The sequence below is a fragment of the Lissotriton vulgaris genome, chromosome 2_1 (genome assembly GCF_964263255.1).
Source record: "Lissotriton vulgaris chromosome 2_1, aLisVul1.2, whole genome shotgun sequence".
Lineage (NCBI taxonomy): Eukaryota > Metazoa > Chordata > Amphibia > Caudata > Salamandridae > Lissotriton > Lissotriton vulgaris.
Window position 1 is genome coordinate 164457577 of NC_141687.1, and position 27363 is coordinate 164484939.

Below are 27363 nucleotides of genomic sequence, written 5' to 3' on the forward strand. Positions count from 1 at the left end.
GAATACAGTTGTCTGCTGAAACTAGAGATGTCAGATCTCTCCAGGTTTGCAATCTATGGCTTTCATTTGACAACCCAACGTGTTCTGGGAAGTCTTAGTCTTGGTGCATTGTATTTGAAAGAATTGAGTTAATTTGTTTTGAAAATCTTATATAGCGTGAACATGACCACCATGGGTATCCAATCGGTTTACAGATTATGCATCGCAAGGGAATAATATAGATTATGCATCACAGGGATATGAGCATACAAAACAGAATAAAGAAAGCAACAAAAGTGTTTAATTGGCCAACAATCTCGTGAGGGAGAAGCAAACATACAGTAATTCTCCTGAAAACAATGATTTGAAAATGTTTGTTTTGATAGGTTTTCATCACTGATTCTCATAAACTCTGAATACCTCCGCCTATTTACACAATTCCGTTACACTTTACAAGAGAAACCCTATCTCGTGTTTATATCTAAAGGTACATTTTAAAGAAATCTTAGAAGGGTAGTCAGTTGCCCCTTAATGATTAATCAGAGCCTACATTCTCTGTAGCTTTTGATTGGATTATTTTAAATGAATAATGAAAGAAAGTGGGCCCTACAGCTTTCCATAAATTTTCTTTATTTTATTTTTACATAGCTGGGATTCCTGCACACTTGGCTGTTCCCAATATCTTACCTTTTTAACTAACAGTCAGTTGCATTTTCATTACATATAGTATTCATTGTCTTCTGGTATAGGGTTAGTCTCTATCACATGTCTTAAAGGACTTTAAAGCGGATTTCGAATATCAACGCCAATCGTAGATCACACATCATCTGTACCTATGAGAAAAACCATCCAGGGGATTTCTGTTCAGACTGGACATAATATATCACTGGGGAGCAAGAACCTGCTTTGTAACATCAGATCGCTATCAAAACATTCTACCGAGGTATGGGAACTCATTTCATCTGCTGAACCTGAGCTATGCTTTCTAACAGAAACATGGCTGAAACCCCACTCGGTCCCTGCTATAACCTTAGGAATCCCGACTGGGTACAAAATAATCAGACTAGATCACCCCACCAAGACAGGGGGTGGGATAGCGATTATTTATAAACAGGAAATAGATATCTCCATTTTAGATGAACTCTGCACTCCAGAACTTGAATTACTAATTTTTAAAATTAACGTTGCACCCAAAGGCAGTTGGAAAGGAGCATTGGTATATCGCCCCCCTGGGCCTTGTGCCAATTTCTCCATCTCACCAGTGGAAGCATTGGCCCCCTATGTGAATAAAGACAGCGATTTCCTACTTTTGGGGGATTTCAACGTACATAGCGAATTAAGAGTGTAAAGAGGCACAGTCCTTATTGACGGATCTGTCCTTATTGGGCCTAATACAAGCAAATAGTGGTCCAACACATCAAGCAGGACACACATTAGACCTAATATCGTCTAATTCCCCCCTGATTAATTGCCTACCTCCATTACAGGTAAACTGGACTGATCACTTTATAGTGGAATTTTATACTCCTAACATCAGCACACCTCCCACGTGCCCATCTGCCCTCCCCAGCAAACGGAGACAATGGCACAAAATGACCCAAGAAGCTTTCTGTGATAAGTTTGTGGAACCTCCTTTCACTCCCACAGAGGGCACAGACGCGGCTTTGACCAAATTTGAAGGGGCAGTAGTAACAGCAGTAGAAGCTATTGCCCCCTTGAAGGTGTTCAAACCTCGTCCTGCACACAAGCAGGAAGTCTGGTTTTCAGATCATTTAAGGTCCTTAAAGCAAGTCGGCAGAAATCTTGAAAAGAAATGGAGGTCCTCCCATTTGGTTGATGACCAGAACCATTACTGGGTAGCCCTCACGAGATACCATAAAGCGATTTGTACGGCTCGCAAGGACCATATTGCGTCCCAACTTACAGCTGCTGGAACTGCGCCGAGGGTCCTATACCAAATCCTTCAATCCTTTGTTAAACCAGTGGCTTGTGAGAGCTCTGAGTTAGCATCACAACAATTATGTGATGAAGTCTCACAATTCTTTACCAAGAAAACAGATGGGATTTATGAAAAAATCATCAGCTCCAACCTGTCCTTCAGTGGAGATAAAATACGACCACTAATCGAGGAAGAACCTCACTCCACCACCCATACCCTAGGTATATTTCCCCCTATTTCTTTAGAAGAGGTAGCATCTCTATTTAGTCAGATCAAGAGTGGGTGTCCAACTGATACCATTCCAGCGAGAATAATGCCTATGCTTGGCAAAGAACTAGGTCCTGGGATTCAGAGACTTGTAAATCTCTCCTTGACTCAAGGTGAGGTCCATAGGGAGTGGAAAAGGGCTTTGGTCAGACCTATTAGGAAAAATGCTGCAATTGCGTGGACAGACTTGTCTAATCTTAGACCAATTTCGCTGCTACCGTTCCTGGGTAAACTCATAGAAAAGCACGTAAACCGACATTTATCCAATTACATCGAACAAGCAGGAGGCCTGGATTACTCTCAATCCGGCTTTAGGCCGAAGCACAGTACAGAGTCAACCCTACTGTCAGTTACGGACGATCTGCATATGTATCAGGACAGGGGCTACTCCGTTGTCCTGGTATTATTAGATCTGTCGGCAGCGTTCAAGACTGTGTCACATAACATCTTGACAGGTCGGCTGGCAAACATCGGTCTTGAGCCTCCTCTCAGGGCATGAAATCTGTGGCTCAGTGGATGTCATCAAACTGCCTACAGTGTAATGTAGGCAAGACCGAAGTCAAGCTTTTTGGGGAGGCTAAAATCTTATGGACTCCGGACTGGTGGCCTCAAGATCTCGGACCAGTCCCCGACCCCAAACATGTTGTGAAAAACTTAGGAGTTCGATTAGACAATGAGCTCTCGCTGAAGCAGCACAGCAACTACAGTGTGGGCTCATGTTTCCATGTCATTAGCCTTCTACGCAAAGTGTTCCCCCTACTCCCTGACTGCATCAAGAAAACATTGGTACAGGCTCTTGTCCTTAGCCGTATTGATTACTGTAATGGCCTGCTGTTATCTGCAAATGAGGGAGTACTGGCCAAACTCCAAGTTGTACTGAATACCGCGGCCTGGTTGGTCTTGAACACCCCTCCAAGATCTGCGTCCAAACCTCTTTTGGACAAACTAGATTGGCTGTCGGTCCGGCAAATAATTAGGTTTAAAACATGCTGCCTAATCCACAAGAGCTTAAACGGATTAGGCCCTGCATATCTAAAAAACAAATTCATAACTTACTCCCCTGTGCGCTCCCTCAGATCCAGCGACCAATCTCTACTATGTGTACCCCGTGCAAAGACGGCCAGACATGGAGGTAAAGCTCTAGCTGTTGCTGGGCCCGCATTATGGAATAGGCTCCCATTAGCTCTCAGACAATGTTCAGAACATTTGGTGTTTAGGAAGCGGCTTAAAACTTTTCTGTTTCAATATTAATACTTTTTGGTTCCACCCCGGTCTGTGCTTGTGGTGTTCCTAGGGCGCAGAGATACTCCTCCAGGAGTCGATTCAAGCGCGATATAAACCCGCAAATAAATAAATAAATAAATAAATAAAACAGTCTATCCAGAATGCAGGGTAAAATGTACACTACAATGCAATTGCTGAGCTTGATAGCCTGGCTCCTAAACTCATTACATTATGGGTATTTAAAACTTATCAGAGTGCATGAATATTTTTAAAGAAGCAAAAATGTCTTTCACCATAACATAATTCACATTAAAGTGAACAGTGTCTTAAAACTGCTCCTCAGCAAAGTCTGTTGAGCCTATGAAATGCCAGATAGAAATGTGAATACCCTGCATTCTAAATTTGGTGACATGTAACTTGCTGTTTTAATGGGTGACTTGGCAGCTGTCTCTTCCTGAACGAAGAGTCTTTCCCAGGATTCCTTCTTTACTATCCCAGTGATAAGAAATATTTTAGAGACTCTTAAGAGAGTTGTTTCTCAGTTAAACAAAAAACCCTTCTCTTTCTTGGGAGTTCATGGATCCTCCTTTTATGCTAATGCACAAAGTAGTTTACAGCACTGTTTTGGAGGGTTACTTTCCTAGTGCTGTCACATTTGCATGCATAGATCACTTCCTTTTTTTTTAGTTATCTTTATTGAGTTTTTCCCAGTGTATATAAACCCCCCCACACCCTCACCCCCCAGGTCATACAGGTTCAGCAAAGAATATTTCACATATAAACACAGAAAAATTTGAGAATTCGTACATTGTACAATAATGGCTAAGTAGATTATTCAAACAACCAAAAAGCATTTCCCTTCTTTTTGAGGAGATAAACATAACATCTGGATAATTATAGATTTCAAATAATATGCAACTTTAACCATTTAGGTTTTTGTGGTATTTAAATCCCGCAGAATATGGCTTTATGTTACAGAGAATTACTTTGAGATTGGGACCACTCAATCAAAGGATTCAAAATTTTCAATCCCCTGGCCCTCCTTCTTCTGCCTGTTCTTTTATATATAGCCATTTCCAAGTTAAATATAGCTAGCAATCTAGAAAACCATTGTTGAAAGGATGGTGGGTTAGGGTCTAGCCAGGCAGAAGCGATACATATTCTTAGAACCGCCATGGCGATAAATATTAGTTCATGTCCAAGTGATGATTCATTGAGATTGGTTACTCCAAGCAAAATCATTTCATTAGAGAGGATTATTCTGGTTTTTAGAATCTTAGTTAAAAACTATTCAATACGCAGTTTTAAGGGGGATACATTTACACAGGAAGAAAATATGTGTATGCTATCCGCCTCAGATAATGTACATCTAAAGCAGCATGTACCCCTCCCACTTCCCCATTTAGCGATTCTATCTGGGGTATAATACAAGAAAAAGCATGTTTTATAAAATTGTGTTTGCAGTTTGGTTGACATAAGGATGGTTTGGGATAAATCATAGGCATGATTGAATTCTTCCATAGTCATTGTTAATTTTCCCTGCCACTTCTGTAATGCCTTCTCGAGATTGTTCGGAAAAAGGGATACCAAGTGAGAATACATCTCACCAATCGTAAATTTTTTTGGTTTTATTAACGTTTCTGCTGTCGGTATTTTATTAAACGAGGTATTTTCTCTAATTCTTTGGGTTAAAAAATCTCTAATTTGTAGATATTTAAAAATGTCCCTCCATTCCAAATGATATGTTTCTCTCAAGGTTTCAAACTAGTGTAGCCCTTCATTTACGAAAAGACATCCAAAGTGTGTAATTCCAGTCATGGTCCATCTCTTAATGCAGGCTCCACTAAAGATTTCAGGTAGAGCCGGATTATTGCTTAGTGGAGAATAGAGCGAGAGTCGTCCGATGCCCAATAATTTCCTCACAGCTTTCCACGCTTTAAACCCTCCGAGTAAGGTCTTTAGACGGACCTTTTTGTGATTGTTATCATAGAGAAATCGCCACAGATAACCCTTGCTCCCATTACCTAATACCAGCTGATGGATTGATGGTAGGTCTTCCCCTTAGACTATCTCATTATTATCTAATAAAAAAAGAGTTCATGATTATATGAGAGCATACAAGCCCAATAATATAATTTGAGGTTAGGGAGGGCTAGGCCTCCTTTTTCTCTAGGAAGAGTCAAGGGCTTATAGGCTCTACGTGGTTGTGAATAGGACCAAATAAAACTAGAGAAAGTACGCTCCATCAATTTGAACCAATATTCAGAGATTTCCAGATTGATTGCTCTGAACATATAAAGCAGTTTAGGGAAGTATACCATTTTTAAGGCGTTCACACGGCCAATCAAAGATAAGTGTAGGTTATTTAAACGATGAAGATCTTTCTGCATTTTATCTAGCAGAGGGCTCAAATTTAATGCGACCAATTTATCGAGTTTGGAGGAGATACATACCCCTAAGTAGGTCGCCTTTATTGTCACTCGAGGATCTATCATGATGCATTTATTGTTTAAGACTACTTGGGTTTTACTTTGATTGAGAATGTAGCCGGCCATATTACCAAAGTGTTTGGCCTCGGTTTCAATTATAGGTAGGTCTAATACTGGATCTGATGTTACTATGGCTATGTCATTGGCCTATGCAAGAGTTTTTGTCATATAGCCTTGGGTCCGAATAGGGATAATACCGGCATTAGATTCCAAACTGCGAATAAAGGGATCAATGTAGATGGCAAACAGTAATGGAGAGCATGGGCATCCCTGTCGAGTTCCCCTTGATATTGTTAATTCTTTAGATAGATTGCCATTTATCATCACTACTGCTTTAGGGCTGGTATATATTTTTTGTATTGCCTGAATGAATCCTTGTTTAAATCCCAGGTGACCCATTGCCAGCCACAGAAATGACCAGGAGACCCGATCAAAGGCTTTTTCAGCGTCTAAAAGAATAAGCGCCATTGGGTCTCCGGTCACCTCTGTGCTGTCAAAGAGGGTGATCACTCTATGAATATGATCTGTGGTTCCTCTTCCAGGTATAAACCTGTGCTGGGAGTGTGAGACAAGTTTGTGGATTAGTGGTGCCATACGATTCGCTATTAATTTGGAATATATTTTTGAATCCACATTAAGTAAAGTGATAGAGCCCATCTGATTAGGAGGTTTATCTTTCTTCAGGAATACTACTATTTTCGCTTTTGACCATGACCTTGGTGGTAATCCCCCCGTTAAATATGTGCACACATAATTCCAAGAGAATCCCTTTGATTTGATCTAAGAAAGTGATATAGAACTCTAGGGGGATCGAGTCTAAGCCAGTTGCTTTTCCTCTAGGCAAAGCTTTCAATATCTCTAGGATTTCTTCCAGGACTGGTATCTTCTCTAGATCATCTCGATCTTCTTCGGCGAGTCTGCTGGGTATTCCTTGATTTAAGTATTCTCTTATACTGTCTATATCGTCACCTCCTTCCTCTTTGTATAAAGTACTATAGAAGTGCCAAAATGCCTCTCTAATTTTGTTACTTTCTGAGATTAAGCCGTCCACTGGATCTGATATTTCACGTATGAAGTTCTGAGATGTTTCTTGCCTCATACGTATGGCGAGTTGATACCCAACTGATTCGCTTACTTCGTAGATTTTCTCGCTATGTGCGGTGGCTTTTTTAACTGCCTTGATAATAAATGTATTCATAATAGCAGCCTTATCAATTGCTACTTGATATTGAATTTTAGTGAGCTCTTCTACAGTTAAAGAATTATGGGTTGCCCTGATGAGTTCTTTTTCAGAACCCTGTAGTTTTTCCGATAACAATTTATATTGGTCTCTGGCCAATTTATTACCCTTATTGAGTATTGTGTAGTTTCCCCTCAGATTCCAGCTTTTAAAGCATCCCACACTATCTCTATAGAGGTACTCCCTATATTATTTTCTAAAAAGGTGGGTATCCATGCTCGCATATGATTACAATAATCTTCTTCAAGAAGCAGGGATTTCTCGAAGGTTCAATATCTTGGCTTCTGGCCCATTTGTGTTAACTCTAGGGTGCATACTAGAGGATTGTGATCGGATAGTACTCGAGGCAGTTTTTCTATTTGTGTGGAAGAGCTTAATAACTGTGAAATAAGAAAATAGTCAAGCCTAACATGCACCCGGTGTGGATTTGAGAAAAAGGTGTAGCCAGGATCCTGAGGGTTAAAGTTCCGCCACCCATCCAGAAGTCTGTGCATATGACATAGATTTTTTATGGCCTTGAACACTTTAGGTTTCCTCCCATGATACACCCAGTTATCATTTGATGACCAGTCTGGGGGTAAGTTAATATTGACGTCCCCACAGATAAGAACTGGTAATGGCCAATGTGCTAATTCGCTAGAGACCTCATTTATCAGGGTGGGATCATCACAGTTGCTTCCATAAATTGAGCAGATGGTAACAAACTGCGTTTGATCAAGCTGGCATTCTGTAATTGCCCACCTCCCGAATGTGTCTGCTTTGCATCGATTAAAACTAAATCCACCGCCTCTAGCTAAGATTGCCACCCCTCTAACACGAGCTCCCTGGGTAGTAGCACAGACTAATTTGTACCCTAAAGTTTTTAAAAGATGTAATTGAGAGCCTTCAATATGCGTCTCCTGCAAACATACTATGTTGGGGCCTATAGTTTGTAGACCCACCGCAACTGCTTGTCTCTTCCTAATGTCATTTAGGCCGCAGATGTTAAGTGACATCATCTTCAATACCCCCATTTGTTTATGCTACTTATCTTGGAAAGATACTCTCCCATTAAAAGACTGTTAGCTATAACTTTATAGTTTTCCTTTTCCCTGTAGTTTTAAAAAAAAACCTGTCTGACCTGTCCCCCGAACCCCCTCCCCACCCAGAGATCCCTCTGCCCTGTCCTCCCTTCCAATACCCCCTCTTTCCCTCCCACCACCCACCACCATTTTGAAGGTTACCTGACCCTGTCTGGACCAGGGGTGTGACATCCGTGAAGGCGGCCCCTGCGGGCTGGGCTAGTTTAATAGTGCCTGTTATATACCTATCTAATCCTAATGGGCCGAGGCCCGGGTAATATGAAAAAAATGTTGCACTTAATTTTGTAGACTAAATATGTTTCCCTGCCTGCTTATACATTATACTAGTTCACAGTGTTTCTACATAATTTAATTCCTAAACAATACATAATGGAGTAGTTAATTCAGCTTAACTTCCCCCCCCTACAGTTTGCATTGTTTCCCTGAGTTTCATAGCCCAGTCCCTGAGATCTCTCGTAAATAGTTCTCAGCCTGCACTTCGCTGTTAACATTTTTTGTTGTTACCTTGAATATGATTTTCAAGCGTGCAGGATTTTGCAAAAATACTTTTGCTCCAATTTTTCCAAAGGGTTCAAATAGCTGGCGCATTTTCCATCTTCGCTCAACTGTAGAGTGAGCGAAATCCGGTCTGGCAAAAAATTTGAATCCCATATATTCTCTTTGAGTAGTCGGTCTGGCAAGGTCATAGGTTGCTTCACGGAGAAGGAAATTGCCGAAGTAAATCAATATGGCCCTGGAATATTGATTTTGTTTGTTAGAATGTTTTGATGGCATTAGGGGAAAACGATGAGTCCGTTGTATCTCCCTTTCCATATCCCAGGCCTCCAACTCCGGAAAAGATGTTTTAAGAATGTTGATCATTGCTCCTCTAGCGTCGTTTCCCTCAAAGTTTTCTGGGATTCCCAGGAATCTTAAATTGTTTCTTCTAGATCGGTTTTCATGATCTTCCACTTTAGCCATGAAATCCTTTATTACTCCATCTTGTTCCTTTTCGTTTTTTGGGAGTTTGACGATATCTGTTTCAAGATTCTCAGTGCGGGTTTCCATAATGACCATCCTCTCAGACATCTCAGAACAAATGTTACCCACTTTTTTCACTGCACTTTGCAGTTTTTCAATAGCCATGAGATTTCTATGGCTGTCTTTCTTCACATCCTCATGGAAGTTTTTTATTGAGCTTAGCACCTCGCTTAATGAGGGCTCATTTGTTCTTTGTCGTGACATTTCACCCAGTGATTTAGTCATTAGGCTTTTTCGAGTAGAATTAGGTCTACTTTTTGCATAATCTGTGTGGTTACCGGGATCTGTGGTCTCCTCGTTCGTCATATTTTCCCCTTTTTTAAGTTTCATCCTTTTTTTTTCCCCCGCTCCTTTTCTTCCTGAAATTAATTTCGCTGGATAATCTTGAGTCATTGAAGCCCGAAATCTCCAGGGGTACAGAACCAGTTTGCGCACTGGGATTTGATTCATTTGAGTTGCTTGATTCACGTAGGTCACTTGAGATAGACATCCCGGTTTCATATATTTCTGATTCTGATGCGGAGTCTTCGTCAGAAAGTGAGTGAGTAGCTGCATATGATTCTTTCCCAGCTGGGGGCGTTTGGGTGTTAAAAGAGGGGTGTAGATGCTCAAGTTTCTGATTCATCTCTTTTTGATCAGATTGCTTTCTCTGCTTAGATATCGCTGTATCCTCTTTTATGGATGACTTTGTCTCGTTGCTCTTTATTTTTGGGTCAGGTTTCATACTTCCTTCGCCTGACCTCGTGGAATTGTTTCCTTCAATATTGGTTTCAGCTAAGACCATATTTTGAGCATCCTTGCGGTTTTCATTCAGCTCTTTAGAGTTCTTGCTTTGCAGTTGACTCTGTACTTTTTCATTTGTCGATGCATCGCTCAGACTTTCCTTCGGACATTCCTTTGGGCGAAGAAATATATTAGATATTCTTGGTTGGGAAGTAGTCGATAGACCGGTATTCTTAGCAGCAGCTTTTAAATTTTTGATGGTCTGTAGCCTCTGCTTTTTTGGCCATTAACTCCAATTTGGCGTTTTCCTCAGTTTCTTCTGTATCTCCCTTTTTATCCTTCTTTTTGCCAGCCGTTTTTTCTTTCTCTTTCTCTTTCTCCTTGCACTTTTTCTTTTCCCTTTCTTTCTCCAGTTTTTTTCCTGCATTGTTATCTTTATCTTTAGCTTTTCTTCTCTCTTGGGGTTCGTTTCTTGCCGTGTCTTTTTCTTTTTCTTTTGCTCTAGCCCCTCTAGCCTCAGGGCCCTTATGTCTGTTATCTATGTGCAGCGTAGACGCTTCCTCAGATGTCTCCTCGATCTCGGCGTTTTCAGGGGTTTGATTTTCTAGGTTTATCACATCCTTTGAGCACACCGAGTCTGCTCGGATCGATGTACCCCCTTGTAGATTTGCGCTTTCTTCATCTCCCTTTTCATGCTCTTTTTCTTTGTGGGTCTTTTTTTATTTAAAGCTGCTGTTTGTGTTTTTTGGCCTTTTTGGTTTTTTTGGACTTTCTGGTCCACTTGTGCGATGAGCTCCTCTCCTCCACCGTCCTCTCTGCCCTCTCTCTCTCCTCTTCAATATTTCTCTCCATATTTATGGCTTTAGATGGCGTGGCAATCCCGTTGTGATTGTTTCCTGGCTTTCTTGGGCCCGTCATTTGGCTTCGCTGAGTTCGCAGAGTTCGTAATTGCCCTATTTGGATTTCTCTCTTAGAATGGGAATGTTTTCTCAATAGAATTTCAATGTTACTCTGACCTCTCTCTCTCTTGTGCCTAATCTCCTTAAAGCATATATTTAATATACTCTGTGAGGGAGCAGTAATAGAGGAGCTGAGTCGACACAATTGAAGTTTTGTAGTCCCAAATTTAGCTGGAGAACAAAAAACAATGCCAGATAGGACAGATGTGGTGGCCAGAGTTCCAGACCCAGTCCCAGTACCAGCGCGGAGTTCAAGGCTGCAGCTCCTGTTTAAAATCGTTCTGTCTAAGAGCACCATTCGCCCTTACAGGTCCACAGCTCTTTTTCCTCTCTCCCAGCCTCAGCCCTCCCTCTGCCTTCCCGCAGCAGGTGCCTGCAGCGTTTCTCGGGGGTTTCCCTGGTAACGGGAAGCGTAGGACACGTGGGACACAGAGCGCGTGAGATTAAAGCCCCTGCTCTCGTGTTAGCAGATGAAGCCTTTAGAGCCCTTAGAGCCACGGAGAGTGAGGAAAGGCTTACAGTATCAGTGTTTTCAGAGAGGAGAGAGCATCACTTGTCACTGTCAGAGGTGTTGATGTTGGTGCGGAGTCAACAAATGAGGGGTGAGTTAGGGTCAAATCAGAGGTGAAAAGCAGGAAAAGACAGAAAAACAGACGAAATTATAATCAGACATTCACTTTTAGTCCGCCGCTGCCACGATATACAATATACAGATCTTCAACCGATAGCAAGGAGCAGGGGCAGCAGTAAAGGCCAAAGTTATCATTCTCAAAAGTCAGAAGCCAGTTTGTCAAAGTTAGTTCGCCTTTGGGGCATAGGCGATATTCCTACCACGATGCTGTAGAGTGAAGCGAAGTAAAAGTGATGATGCCGCGTTTGGCGTGCTTACTTCTTTTCACTCGATCTTCACTCGAGGGTTCACTTAAAGCTCTCTGTATTTTTCCATTCCATTTCCCTTTTTACAGTTTTTTGACATGTCACTGTAGCTTAATAAGACCGGATCAGAGTATCTCCGGTAAACGTGGGGAATCTTAATGGCAGGCGCAGGTAATACAGGTAATGCATATGCATATGCTGGGAACGTCGGGTAATGCCGGGTAATAGAGAGGTATTCTCGAGGCTATATCCACCCAGCACCGCAGAGGACAGCCGCTGCGACCGCTCACACAGACGCCATCTTCCTTCTTCTCTCGATGCATCACTTCCTAGGTGTTTTCTGCAGCTGAACGGTCCCTTAACAGCCATATGTAAAAGGGGTTTTGTATGTACACAACAAAGCAGCCTAAGAAGTACAAACAGTCTTTGTAAACTGTGGTGCCATCCATACATGAATAGTGACATCCATGCTAAATAGGATCCTGTATAGTAGCTTCCTACCAAAAGGCAAACAAATCCCTCACAGAATAACTTGGGGTTCATTCTACCACATAAAGAACAGCCTTGCAACAATTCCTAGTAAACATCTCTCATGGTAACATTAGCAGAGCAGCTACCTGAACATTTGTTCATAGTTTTGCAAGACGCTGCTGCCTAGGTTAGATTGCAGTACCCGTTTATTTAGATGTCCTTTATCTTCTTTGTGTCCACCTTTTTTCACTCTTTTATGAGTGTCAATGAGAATTCCATGTTAAAGTAAGTCACAACCTGTCCTTGTGGGACACCGAAGATTTACTGTTTCCTAAGATCCAAATGCTTATTTCAAGACAGGCTAGGTCAGGAATCCTACATGCGGAAAAAAAGAACTACCTGTCAAGTTCAAAAATAGCTTTTTTTAAAGCACAGTGCAGGTTTCCTTACTGTAAAGTGATGAATCCTATCTTTTTCTTTTATTCTTTTGTTTAACAAAAAGAAGCATTTAACTGCTTTATGTGGCAGTTAAAAAATGTTTGGTTACACTCTAAAATATAAGAAAACATGGCTTTAGATAGGCATTGTCCTTTTCTAAAGTTTTTTGTTATTCTGCCGATATCTATATCTGTTCAGGAATTCCTGAAAGATTCTTATGATGGAGAAGTGTACTTACATCGTGTTAACTCTTTTTGTGTTGCCGACTTGAAGTGATTTAATCGACTACATGAAAATAGGTTTCCAAACTGACCTGCAAGGAGATTTTCATCCTAGAAAGATTGTGAATATTTAGTGCAGTGAATCTGTCTCACAGTTTCCACTTTAATTTCTGACACTGAAGAGGAATATTGTAATTCATAGCTTTCTTGGTCTGTTGGCGTAAAGAGTATCATGAAACAGCACCCGAAAAAGTGTGTGTGTGTGTGTGTGTCCCCTTCATTGTGGCTAGCATGTAGCTGTTTACAGTTAATGTGGCAGAGTTGTAAGATTTTTCCTTTGCTTCATTACCTTGTGTTACATTTTAGGAAAGTCGAAGCAGAGACTGCCGATTACAGCCATCAACAGGTGCTCCACTGAAAAAGGGTTCAATCAGGAAAATAAAACTAAACCAGCAAGCAAACTATTATGATGAAGGTGAGTTTCCAAGTGGTAAGTCTTGGTTCTAAATTTAATTTCCTGGATAGAAAGAATGCTTTGCATGATGTGTGTATTCACATAACGAAGAAAGATAACTCTCCTTCAGGGTGGTTCTTTAAGTTCCATAATGCATGCATGAGTGTCTGCTTTTCAAATACAATTTTCCTACCTTTCTTTATTTGTGCAGCTCAAGACGATTTAAAAGATTTGACTTCTGAAGGCTTGAAAAAAGTAACTTTAGAGGTGATGAAGGAGTCCGATTTGGAATTGTCAAAACCAGCGATCCTGGAAGGGGTGAGGAGTTCTAAAAAGTATCCCCGTGATGATTCTCTGCGCCTTTTTGTGGCACTGTTTGAATATGACCCAGTAACAATGTCGCCCAACCCTGATGCTGCTTTTGAGGAGCTACCATTCAAGGAAGGGCAGATAATAAAGGTGAGCAGACTTCTAAGAGAAGTTATGTGCGTTTAGCATAGTGCTATTTATGCTGCATGGATTATTCTTTTTTTTTAATGGTTAAACAACTTTGCATTTTATTTGACTCAGTATCCAGTCTAGATAAATCACTGTCCATATCCTAGGTGCTTAATAAATGTTATGCTATTCCCATGTTTGTTCATGGATGCGGGCACACTTTGTAACTTACAAATATCTTTTATGGTTTAAATCTTTTATTCACAAGCCGCTAAGTCAATGGGATACAGCAATTAAACAATCATATCCAGCTTGCATATATTGTATGCAAGTCACCATCGCAGGTGTCTCTTAACTTAATATGTGGATTTTATCTGTCATCTTAACATAACAATATCAAAGAAACCAAACACAAGCCCTCCCACCCTTTCCCAGTACTCAGTTCAAAGGTTTTTGGCCTTGTTGTTATAGGGAGGAGTAGCTATACCTCTTGTAGTCATCGCATGGGCTTCTCCGTCTCAGAAAGCCAGAGGATGCACAGGTATTTGGTACAGGTAAGCTCTCCGAGTTCAGTGGCTAAGAGACTGAGAAATGGATGCCATATTTCGCAGAATGAGGCCTTAGATGTTGTGAGGGTGGCAGACATTCTTTCCATCCCTAGTATGTACCATATTCTATGGAGCCAACTAAGATGTGTAGGAGTAGTAGCGGACCCCCAGTGCGTGAGAATGTTCTGAAGCGCTGCTCTGAGTGCTAACCCAATCTGCCTACCTCTGCGAGATTTAAGTGGGAAGGTCAATGGATTGGGAAGGCCCAAGACTACATAGGCTGGAAACCGGGGAATGTGTGTGTCAAAATGTGTGTCTATTTCGTCCAGTATCTGGATCCACTACGTTGCAATCTTCGGACATTCCCAGAGTATGTGGAGAAGCATGCCTGGCTGACCATATCCCTGCCAACTGTCAGGGCTACGCTCCGGGTTGCCTTTGTTAAGGCATACCAGAGTCATATATCAGTATGTTGCTATTTTAGTGTCCGTCTCCATACTAGCTGTGTTCTGCACAGTAAGTCGGACTCTGAAGTATATCTCCTCCCATTCTTTAGGTGATAATTCCCTTCCGAGTTCCTTTGCCCACCTACTTTGACTGTGTATAGACTGTGTGGGGGCGGGATGGCGCAGTAGGACATAGAGTTTTGAGATCACCTGTCTGTGGACTTTGTGACTAGCCATTTCTCATACTTGGTAAGGCGTCTTCTAAAACTCTGTAGATTGGTGGGGTGCAAAAGCCATCGGCGAACCTGGAGGTATCAGAGTCTTTCCAATTCGGCAGGTTGTACTGTTGACCCAATTGTGTGAAGGTGAGGATTCCCGTCTCATCAAACATGTGGCCTGCAGGGCGTCATGGTGTCCGATGCCAGGACACGAATGTCCCCAAGGTAAAATCTCTGTTTTTGAATAGTGGTGTCATGAGGGATGGGAACGTAGTGAGCCCCCCACGGCCCGCCATGGAGTCCCACACCTCCACCACCATCTTGGTGATGGGGAGCCCATGAGGCTCCACGGCCTGTTTGCTCTTTTAAGAAACTGAATCTTCCAAAGGGGAAGCAGTGCAATTGCTCTACCTTAGAATAACCAATGTTTTTCAGACTCCTCCCTATTCCATTCCACTAGGTACCTCATCTGAGCTGCCTGGAAATACCTCTTCAAATCTGGGATAGCCAACTCCCCCTCGCCCGGCCCCAGATAGCACAAACTCTTCCTCATGCAAGGTCCAAGCCACGCAAACCTATGAAGCTTTCTCTGTAGCGTAAGGAGCACCCTCCGGGAGGGGAAACTGGAAATGTCTGGAAAAGATATAAAATCTTCAGTAGTATGGACATTTTAATGGTTGCGATTCACCCCAAAAGGAAGAGGTTATGGTTCTTTCAACTGTGCAGCTTGCCTTTAATTTGCCGTAGGAGAATGTTGTAATTTGTCGCAGTTGTTTGAGTTACTGATGGTGCGAGCTGAATCCCCAAGTATGGGAGGGACCCCTTCACCCAACTCACTGGGCATCTGTCTTTTAGCATGGACAGGTGTTTGCTTGTAAGTGATAAGACCATAGACCTGGTTTTCCCAACATTTATCCGGAGCCCCTATGCTAGCCCTAAAAATGGAGAACACCTTGAGAAAGGCTGGGAGAGAGGTAACAGGGTTGATTAGGGAGGCCAATAAATCATCTGCATATAGGCTAACTGTATGTTTCTCACCTCCAAAGGAAATGCCTTCAATTGGTGGATTATGTCTAATCCGCTGTGCTAGGGGTTCTATGTACACATAAAATAGCAGGGGTGGCAAGGGGCACCCCTGTCTGGTACCTCTACCTATAGGAAAGGGAGGAGACTAGACACCGTTAACTCTAACAGTGGCCTTAGGGGAACCATAGCAACTCGTAACCCAAGCACGGAAATGGTCACCTAATCCGAAATGGCCAGAGTCTGCTCCATGTATTGCCAATGCACCCTGTTGAATGCTTTTTCAGCATCGACTGTCAAGAGAAAGTATTCCAGGCTTGTGTGATCCACCTTGTCATTGAGATGCAGAATGTGTTTCGTGTTGTCACTACTCTGCTTACCCTCTATAAATCTTGCCTAGTCAGGATCTATGATACCCGGCATCATGGGACCCAACCAATCTCCTAAAATACTCAAAAGGAGCTTGATGTCTATGTTCAGCAACGATATAGGGTGATAAGAGCTACAAAGTTGCTTCTCTTTCCCTGGCTTGGGTATTACTACAATAGATGCGGCCAGCATGGTCGAGGGCACCGAGCTAGAGCCCCCAAGCGAATTACATAGTCTTGTAAGGATGGGAACCAGGACCTGGCAATGTTTTTTAAAAAAATGGCAGGGAATCTATTAGCGTTCAGGGATCTGAATAGCGCGAGGCGGGAGATTGCGGAAATAACCTCCTTGACCCTAATGAGGGCATCTAGCAAAGTTGCTTGAGCGTCGTCTAATCACGGGGTGTTCGTCCCTTTCAAATAAGTGTCAATGTGCTGTGCTGTTAGCTCCTGGCTCTCATATAGTTCTGCGTAAAAATTCTGAAACTCATTAATTATTTGTTCATCACCCACTATCTCTACTCCCGCTTGGGACTTCAGAGATTGAAAATTAATCTGCTGTCTTTGGGCCCTCAGTCTATTGGCTGGCAGTCGCCCTGGCTTGTCCCTCCCCCCCCCATATAGAAGGAGTGTTTTAGGCGGAGAGCCGCATATTCTACCCTATCAAGGTCTAGCCCTGCTAGTTGAGCCCGCTCTGTGCATAGTTGGCACCAGATTCTGAGGGCCCCTGAGCCTAAGTATACTTTCCAGTTCCCTGACGGGCTGTCAATTGGTCCCTTTTCTCTCTACATGCTTTTTTGTTTGCTGCTGATATCGCTATAAGTTCCCCCCGAACCATAGCCACCATGAATGCGGAAATAGCGATATCAGGGTAACATTGTGTTCGAAATAGTTGCGTATATCATCCGTAAGCTGGTGTACTACTGTAGGCCTGTGAAGCAGGGTTTCCTTAAGACGCCAGTTTCCATATTGGTCCGTTAACGCCACCTGCTCTATCTCTATGTCCCTCATGATATGATTAACCTCCCTGGTCCTTACTAGATAATCAAGTCATGCACACGTTTTGTGGGCATGTGAATAAAATGTGTATTGGTTAGATTGTGGATGGGCTTCTCTCCAGAGATCCAGTAACCCTACCTCTTGTAGCCACTTGCTTCCTCCCTTATACAAGGCCCCTGCCTGAACAGTCCTAGAACAAGATCTATCCTTATTAGAATTAAAAAAAAAGGTTCAGATCCCCCCACCAATGTCATGTGGACCTGTGTGGTCATCATCTCTGAGACTAATGTCCAAAGGAACCACTTTTAGCCTGAGTTAGGAGCGTATAGGATCCCACTACTAGGCTGTGACCTCCAGTATGGATAGAGTATGCCAGGAATCTACCTTTAACCTCCGCTACTTTGGGACCCATCTTCCCTTTGAACCGTCGCACTATCAGCATAGCCGCACCTGCTTTTTTGTCAGTGGTCGATAAGAAAAATTGGTGTGGGAATGCACGTGGTTTTAGGTGTGTGCCAGTCCTTGCTCAATAAATGGGTCTCCAGGAGGAGCTACGACGGCAAACAAGATGGCTGCTTAGGCTCCATGCTCCGCCGACCTCCGTATCCCGCCACAAGATCCTGTACATTATCCTGATTTTACGCCCACCCCCTGTGTGAATGAACTGTTCCTCATTCCGATGGTGAAATCCGGAAATTTTTATCGGCTGGTTTGACGAAGTTACATCGAGTTGAAGATTGTGGCCTACTCCAGCGGTGAAGCCGGGGCCTCGAGTATCTGCAAGGCCAGGCTGCAGTGCAACAACATCGGCTGAGAGACCTAGGCAGGGTCCGGTCAATCGTAGTGGAGGCTTCTTTTGCGCCCGAATTTGGCGGCGATTGTTTTCTTTGCTCAGCATCGATGGAGGAGTGACTTTGCTTGCTACTGACTGTGAGTGGGGTTCCCCGTCCCGCGGACCCAGGTGTTGGTCCCCGCCAGGGTTTGGCAGGTCGGGCCCCGGCCTGCGGCATTAAGCCGGGTGAACGGGCTGCAGAGAACGACGGGTCACCGTCCACGTTTGCCCTTTCGTGATCCTGTTTGTCCCCCCCGGAGATGCCAGATTCACCCGAGGAGGTGATTGTGATTGGTATCGGGCATGAGACTATGGATAGAACGGTGCCTGAGCCATCGCTGAGGTCAATATTGACAGAAATATGGGCATTTCACTCACAAGTGGAAGTTTTATTGAACAAACTGGATGCAAGCCTATCTGAGATGCTACTTGTGGTACCGGACCCTGCCCTACTGTTGGAACAGCAATCTGCAGCCATTCAAGCCGCGGCCATTTTGACTCCGTGCAAGGACCCCGTGGGGGAGCGAGTATTGGAACCATCGGATGGTGCCCTAGAAGATGGTGTCCCCGAGATCGTGAGTGTACCACTGCACCTGCCATCACTATTGACTTTGGAGGTATCGAAAGGCGTTCCCCCCCCCGGAGACTTGTGTTGTAGACACTTCTCTCATCTTGTGGTCGTCTTCTCCCTTCTTGGAGATTTTACGACTCCGGGGCAAGATACATCGGGACTGTCCATCTAGAAGAGGGAGACTTTCTGCGTCTGAAGTTCTCGTGGACTTACTAGCTACGAGTGGTAACGGATTGACTCTCGATGACTTCCTTCTCCTCTATGACTCCTTTGTGTGCTTTTGGGTCTCGCTGAGGAGGGTTCGTGTGCTGGTTCGAAAGGGTCAAGGTTAAGATCAATTAGATCGGCACGGTTTGGAGTTTCTATTATGGATGTTCGATCTGCAATTGTTTGATTTATGGCTGGGCGGTGTATCACGGTGCCCCCTAATCTCTATTATAAGGGTCGTTCTACATCAGTCTTTTTGCAACAGGGGGTGTCTGTTTCTGGCGGGGGACTAAAGGGGCTGGGAGCACATACGAATAGGCCCTCCTCCATTCTTTTTCCTTCTTTTAGGGTTTTAGTTACTTGGGGCGACAGGCACGCTGCTAATGGGGATAGGCTGTAGCCATCAGCAGGGGTGCAGGGTGGGGGGTTGGAGGGGTTTTTTATTTTGCCTTTTTTATTTTCTATGGCCTTTTTCTCCCTTCCCTTTCTTTCCTTTAGGATCAGTATAGTTTGTGAATTATTCTGATTACATTATGTTCTGAAGTTTAGTGCTCATGCTTCCTAAGTCATCCGGGCGTCCGGGTAGGCAGGCCCTGAGTACTGGCGCTCACGAAAATGTATATTGTATTGTTGTTTACTCCGATTCATATGCTTTGGCGCCAGAGTTCCAAGTATAACTGTTCCTAGATGCATATCCTGTCTCTTGGCCTGTCCCCCGTATCCTTTTGTTTGATTGTATGGCACCTGATCCGTTTATTTAGATAATATAAAATAAAATCTCTATTACATGCTGTGACTTATTAATGCGTTCTAATACAAGTTCTATCCTGAATCGCTGCCGGACCTCAGGGTTTTCGGCTGAAGAGCTGTGTTGTACCGTGATATAATGGTGTCCTAATTATGTTTAGCGGCCGGCCCCTGCGGTTGTAGGCCCATACTTGTATTTTATGAATGCTGCAATAAAGGTTTTTTTTTTTAAAAAAAGAAAGAAAGAAATGGGTCTCCTGGAGGAGGCAAATATCTGTCTCTGTGTTTTTGACAAAGGAAAGCATCGCTGCCTCTTAATGGGATTATTGAGTCACTTGAAATTTCGCGAAAGGACCTTAATTACCTGCAGTGCCATAACGTCTCTGGCATAGATTATCTAGTTGTTCCCTTGTGACTCTAGTGGTCCTAGACTCCTGCAACCCCTTTGAAGAGCTCTCTTCCCTGCATTTGCCATATGCGCTCCTCCTTCCCCATTTAAGTGAGTACTCGGTCCTCCCAAACCTGAGACAAATAAAACTTAAAACAGTCATTATAAGTCAGTGACTCGCAGGTCGAGACCACAAGCCCCTGGAACGCAGAAAGATTGGGGATGTGTCTCCTTCTGCTACTGGTAGCCCCCGCCCGCCACCCGATTTAACCTTTTTTGAGGTTTAATGCTTGTCCGAGGGTCTCAATCTGCAGTTTCTCCTCGTTGTTCCCCTGAAAGTGACTCCAGGACTGCCTTATGTTCTTTATTTATTGTGGCAAGATAGGGCCTCGCATTTTTCTCCTTAGAGCGTCCTTTCCGGTCACACCGATGTCTCCTTCGCTGCGGCATAGGATCACCCATCTCTGAATCTGAGTTCACAATCCCCAGGATGGTGCAAGTTTCTTGCAAGGACCAGAGTTGAAGCAATTTGCCTTCCCACCGGAATTTCAAGCGGAAAGGATGTGGCCCCATGAGTAGGCATCCCTAAGTTACGCAAGTGTGTAGTGGCTGGCCGAAACTCCCTTCTTTTCTACAATGTGATCATGTCCAGGTCCTGGTATAATGTTGGGGTATGGCCTTGGACCTCCAGAGGCTGCCTCTCTCTCAAGCCTTTCGCAGGGTCAGTTCCTTTAGCTGGAAGTCTGGGAGGTAGGCTAGGATGTCCGGACGCAAAGCTGTAGAATGCCGCAGTGAGCCCACTCTATGTGCCTGGTCTATTTTAATCTTGTTGTCCTGTGGGAACCCCAGAATATAGTTGAAGAGTTCAACACCCTTGACGTGAATATTATTACATGTGGAGTGGTTCTCAAGATCTTCAGCGTGGGCTTGTAGCTCTATCTGTTGCTCCTGTGGGTGAATTACTTCTTGCTGTAGTGACTCCACCTCCATGTCTCACGCATGTTCATTGTCCTTCACCAGGATTCCTCCTTTCACTCTGAGACCCCCAGTCAGAGCTAGTGGTTCTTGCCTTGCCTCCTCAGGGGACACCGTCCAGCTCGGGCCACTAGCAGTCAGCGCTGGCTCGTATTTCTCCTGCATCCCTGAATCACCTTCGCTCTTCCGTAGGCCTCAAGCTTCTGCGGGCTGCCCCCCACGGGGCACTTATCTATGTTCGGTAGGGTCACTTGCTCACTACAGGCCAAGGTATGTCTTTTGCAGAGGTCTGTTACTCTCTTCCACTGCCCCCACTCTCTGATATCTGCTGACTATCGGGCAGGCCCAATGTTCTCTGGGTGGCTTTGTCTAGCCTTCAGAAATCACCTCCAACTAGGCAATGGCATGTTGGGCCCACGAGGAGCTCGAAGTGCGCTTCGCAGAGCGGGCATGGTGTACCCCAGTCTCTCCCCCCTCCGTACCATCGGAGAGCTCCCATGTCTTGGCCACTGTTTCAGCTTAGAGTGGCGAGGGTGCAGTACCCAAGGGATCGCTGCTCTCAAAATGCAGGTCACGCCCAGTCGCGACTCCTCGCTGTAGCACCCGATCTCTCTGTACCGAACGTGCCACCTGTCTCACGGGGATGCTGCCTCTCCCAGTCTTCGTTCTCCCCCTCACCTCGTGCCCCCGAAGAGGCCAGGAGCTCAGCTCGTCCCAGCAGTGTCTTTGGGTAGGGCAGCTTCACCCACCAGGGTCATCAACTTTCTCACATGTTGTGTTAATGGGTGTTCCCTTCTAAGTGACACCAGCTGCCATTATGTCCAGGCCCCTCCTTGCCTGTTCGCAGTATTTCAACTGCTCCCAAAGGCACAGTCTGTCTCAATCCTGCAGCGCCGGTCGGTGCCCCCCGTATCAATCCCGGAGAGCCCCAAACAGTCAAAGGGCCATCGGTATGAGTGCCGTGCTGCAGGAAGCCGGGAGACAAGGACAGACACGTTCTAACAGCTCGCCATTTTGGCCACGTCTTACCCCCACCCCACAAAATATCTTTTGAACAGTGACAATCTGGGAATCCATATATACAAATATAAGCCAAGCCGGAACTAAATTTCTCAAACTTTTTTAAATGTTTTGTTATTCAGTTAATAAAGAAATATCTAAAACGTATATCTGAAAGAAACACGTTAGTGTTAGATTCCTTACCTTAGAATATCCCCAGCCGTCAGTCTGGATCCGGAAACTTTTGCGTAGCAGTACCCCTGGGCGTCGGTAGGCGTCGTCTGCAGGCGTCCCCTGCGGCTCCGCGTCCGTCGTCGGCGTCGTGCGCCGTGATGACGTCGCTGGAGTATATAGACGCCGCCTCCGCGCGCTGACGTCAGTTCTTCTTTTTTCCGCGCCAGTAAGCGCAGATCCGAAGAGCAGTACTCCGGTCTTTTGACCAAGTTTGTTAACTTTCTAATCTCTTTTGGTGCCTGGTAGGATGCCCGGTTTCAAGAATTGTGACGGTTGTGACCGCACGATGTCGGTCACGGACCATCACCGACTCTGTCTCCGGTGCCTGGGCCCCGACCACGACGTGGACGCCTGCGTAGACTGCCGGGCTCTCACTAACAAGGCTAGACGGGAGCGGTCCCGCAAGCTGCTTGAGCTCCGGGTGTCGGCCCCGCGTCGGGAGCGGTCCCGGTCCGGCCGGAGGTCCAGGGAGCGTTCGAGGGAGCGGTCGCGGAGCCGCGCCGAGCGCTCCGGAAGTCGTCACCACTCGTCGGGCTCTTCAGGTAAGAAACACAAGAAGTCGGGGCGTCGTCATCGTACCCCTGACTCCCCCCGACGGTTGCGCGACACGGCCGGGGGTTCGGGTGACCCCAACCCCGCGGCTCCGCGAGAGTCGCCGGCGCGGCCTGCCCCATACCCTCCGGTCCCTGGGCAAGGTGCGACGCCTGAGGAGATCGAGGCGTTCCTCATGGCCATGAGGGCGCTCAGTTCTCCGACGGGGCCTACGGCGCCTTAGGGCCCGTCTGAGGACCCTAGCGGTTCGGGTGTCCCTGGCTCAACGCCAATCGGGTGCTTCGGCCTCGGTGCCGTCGACGGCTCCGACCCCAGTGCCGCAAGGGTCTTCGGGGTCGACGCCGGCTGGTCTGCCGACTGCTCCGGCGCCGATTCCATCGGGGTTACCCCCGACGCCGTCCCCGCGCGGCGCCGGTTCTCCTGTGCCGGCTTCGGCCGGCGCCGGCGCTCCGGCGCCGGCTCCGGGCGGCGCCGTCCCCATACCCTCCCTTAATCCGGACGCGGAGTCGGACCGACGTCGCTCGACGCCGGGCTCGACGCCGATGGGGCCTATGAACCCCGAGGAGCCGGTCTACATCGTTGACTCCGAATATGGAGATGATGAAGAGTACGGGGAAGGTTGGGAGGGGTCTGAGGACCCGCTGTCACGTGAGTGCCAGTATGACGTGGACTGGACAGGTGAATTGGGGGATGCCAGTGGTCTGGACGACTCTCCTAGTTTAGGAAGAATGGGGCCCCTGCCTAATAGGATGAACCCTAGCAAGGAAAAGCATGGGGGGTGAAAGGAGAGCGCAAGTGCACCGGGTTATGTGCTTGTTAAAGAGAGGGAGAGAAAACTAACGAACTAATGACTAGAGACACTTTTTGATTGTGTTGATCTGATTTGATATTTTATTTTTTTTGACATCTTTTTTTATGAAAATTATTTTTCTGAATTCATTCTAATTGTAATTAACTGTATATAAAAGTGACAATACATATACACACACTGAGATAACAAACAGTGAAATAAATTGGTATAAAAAAATACAGAAGTGCATTCCTTTTTCAACGCGTTTCGGCGTGAGCCTTCTTCAGGAAGTCTGTATTCATGCACCAATGTCTTAAGCTTTATGGCGGGTAACACACGATGGGATTCTGGGGTCTGATGGATAATCTATGTATCTGTCCTCCAGCTAGTTGATGGGTATAATCTGTTATTGGTAGTTGGATTCCCACTTGATAAAGTCTCCTAGGTTTGTTGAAAATATAAGAAAATGTTATGGAATTCCTCCATTCAGAAAATACTGGGTTGGAGAGTATTGTCTCACCAATGCGGGGACGCCAATATTACTGGGGAAGGATGTAACCCGTCATGATTCCGGTGGGGACACCATCGATGCTTATGGATTCTGTGCGTGGCCCGTGTGACCGGCTGTAATTCCCTCTCAACACAATCAAAAAGTGTCTCTAGTCATCTGAAAGAAACACGTTAGTGTTAGATTCCTTACCTTAGAATATCCCCAGGCGTCAGTCTGGATCCGGAAACTTTTGCGTAGCAGTACCCCTGCGCGTCGGTAGGCGTCGTCTGCAGGCGTCCCCTGCGGCTCCGCGTCCGTCGTCGGCGTCGTGCGCCGTGATGACGTCGCTGGAGTATATAGACGCCGCCTCCGCGCGCTGACGTCAGTTCTTTGCACACAGCCTTCTTTTTTCCGCGCCAGTGGACGCAGATCTGAAGAGCAGTACTCCGGTCTTTGACCAAGTTTTTCGATTGTCTTTTTACTCTATTGTGCCTGATAGGATGCCTGGATTTAAGAATTGCGATGGCTGTGAGCGCACGATGTCGGTCACAGACCATCACCGCCTCTGTCTCCGGTGTCTGGGCCCCGACCACGACGTGGACTCCTGCGTCGACTGCCGGGCCCTTACCAACAAGGCTAGGCGGGAGCGGTCCCGCAAGCTACTGGAGCTCCGGGTGTCGGCCCCACGTCGGGACCGGGAGCGGTCCCGGTCCGGCCGGAGGTCGAGAGAGCGTTCGAGGGAGCGGTCGCGGAGCCGCGCCGGGCGCTCCGGAAGTCGACACCACTCGTCATCCTCGTCAGGTAAGAAGCACAAGAAGTCGGGGCGTCGTCATCGTACCCCCGACTCCCCCCGACGCTCGCGCGATGCGGCCGGGGGCTCGGGTGACCCCAACCCCGCGGCTCCGCGAGAGTCGCCGGCGCGGCCTGCCTCATACCCTCCGGTCCCTGGGCATGGTGCGACGCCTGAGGAGATCGAGGCGTTCCTCATGGCCATGAGGGCGCTCGCTTCTCCGACGGGGCCTACGGCGCCTTCGGGCCCAGTGCTACCGTCTGGGGGCCCTGGCGGTTCGGGTGTCCCTGCCTCGGCGCCGTCGGGTGCTCCGGCCCCGGCGCCGCAGGGGCCTTCGGGATCGGCGCCGGCTGGTCTTCCGGCCTCCCCGGCGCCGTTGCCATCGGGGTTGCCCCCGACGCCGCCCCCGCGCGGCGCCGGTTCTCCGCTGCTGGTTCCGGCCGGCGGTGGGGTTCCGGCGCCGGCTCCGGGCGGCGCCGTCCCCCTACCTTCTCCGACGCCGGACGCGGCGCCGGACGGGCGTCGCTCGACGCCGGTCCCGGCGCCGATGGGGCCCATGAACCCCGAGGAGCCGGTCTTCATCATTGACTCCGAATACGGAGAGGATGAGGAGTACGGTGAAGGTTGGGAGGGGTCCGAGGACCCTCTGGCTCGCGAGTGCCAGTATGACCCGGACTGGACAGGTGACTTGGGGGATGCCAGTGGTTTGGACGACTCTCCTAACCCTGGTTTGATCTCTCCTCCAACCGTGGCATCGGTGGAGGGAGCTGCCTATTCTGTGGTGCTGATGAGGGCTGCCAAGGCCTTAAACCTTGAGCTCCCCGTCGCGGCCGTGAGGCCTAACATCCTCACCGAGGTCTTCAAACCGCAGTCATGCCCACTGGAGCCACTGCTGCCGTTTAATGAAGCCTTGTCTGACGTTCTGTTGGGCACGTGGTCCAGGCCCGCTTCAGGTGCGCCTGTTGATCGGAACGTGGCCAGGCGCCACCGTCCTTGTCCGGACGACCCCAAGTACCTGTCTACCCACCCCACTCCTGAGAGTCTGGTGATCCAGGCCTCGACCTCCCAGTCCGCATTCCCGTCGGCCCCGCCCGACCGGGAATCCAAGAGGTATGACCAATTTGGCAAAAAGGTCTTCTCGTCCATTAGTTTGGGCCTGCGGTCTTGCAACACCGCCTGCCTCTTGGGCCGCTACACCCACTCTGTGTGGGATACGGTCGCGGAGCTGCTGCCAGAATGCCCCATGGAGGTGCGGGCAAAGCTCGGTCAGGCTGTGGCTGAGGGCCGAGATGCAGCGAAATATTCAATTCGGTGTGGTCTAGATACGACCGACTCGCTGGGCAGAGCTATGTCTACGACGGTGGCGATTCGTCGCCACGCCTGGCTGAGATCCGCCAATTTTTCGGCTGATGTCCAGAATACACTGATGGACATGCCGTTTGATGGCTGTCACCTGTTCGGTGACAAAGCGGACCACGCGCTGGAACGCTTCAAGGACTCCAGGGTCACGGCCAAGTCCTTGGGTCTCTCGACCCAGCGTCAGCAACCGGGTTCGTTTCGTCCCTTTCGTGGCCAAGGAAGGGGCGCCCCCACACGTGCTGCCAGCCACGCGCCGCAACAATCCTTCCAACGCGGTGGCGGCCGTGGAAACCGCCGTGGTGGCGGTCGGGGACAACGGCGGGGTCAGACCACACCTTCCCCCGCAGCATCTACCCCAAAATCCTCCTAGTCCGTGCTTTCGGCCCCATGTGACGCCAGTGGGTGGCAGGGTTCGCCATCACCACGCTCACTGGCGCACGATCACTTCGGACAGGTGGGTGCTGCAAATCGTCCGAAGGGGCTACTCCCTCCCCTTCGAGACCTCTCCTCCAGCCATGCCACCGCAGAACCACCGTGTGTCGGGGGACCACTTGACACTTCTGCAGGAGGAAGTTACGGCCCTCTTGGCCAAGGGAGCCATCGAGCGCGTTCCTGGGCCAGAAGTAGGGCGTGGTTGTTATTCCCACTACTTTCTGGTGCCCAAGAAGGACAAGGGGGGCCTACGTCCTATCTTGGATCTAAGGAACGTCAACGGCTTCCTCCGGAAGGAGAAGTTCAAGATGTTGACGTTAGCTCAGGTCTTGGCTGCTCTAGACCCGCAAGACTGGATGGTAGCGTTGGACTTGCAGGACGCCTATTTTCACATCCCCGTCCTGCCGGCCCACCGGCGTTACCTGCGGTTCACGGTAGGCCAGGAGCACTTTCAGTTTATCGTGCTCCCCTTCGGCCTTACCAGCGCCCCACGGGTGTTCACAAAGGTGATGGCGGTGGTCGCAGCCCATCTGCGCAGGTTAGGGGTTTCAGTCTTCCCCTACCTAGACGACTGG

The 27363-nt window shown here is 47.0% G+C and overlaps 1 protein-coding gene across 1 annotated transcript in view; it reads left to right on the forward strand.

Moving 5' to 3' along the window:
- TSPOAP1 (TSPO associated protein 1) overlaps window positions 1-27363 on the forward strand; it is a 2768302-nt gene that overhangs the window by 2101449 nt on the left and 639490 nt on the right. The window contains exons 32-34 of the mRNA XM_086954028.1: window positions 3262-3317; window positions 13295-13403; window positions 13594-13841. Coding sequence (XP_086810154.1) covers window positions 3262-3317; window positions 13295-13403; window positions 13594-13841 — 413 coding nt within the window. The remainder of the gene's footprint in view (window positions 1-3261; window positions 3318-13294; window positions 13404-13593; window positions 13842-27363) is intronic.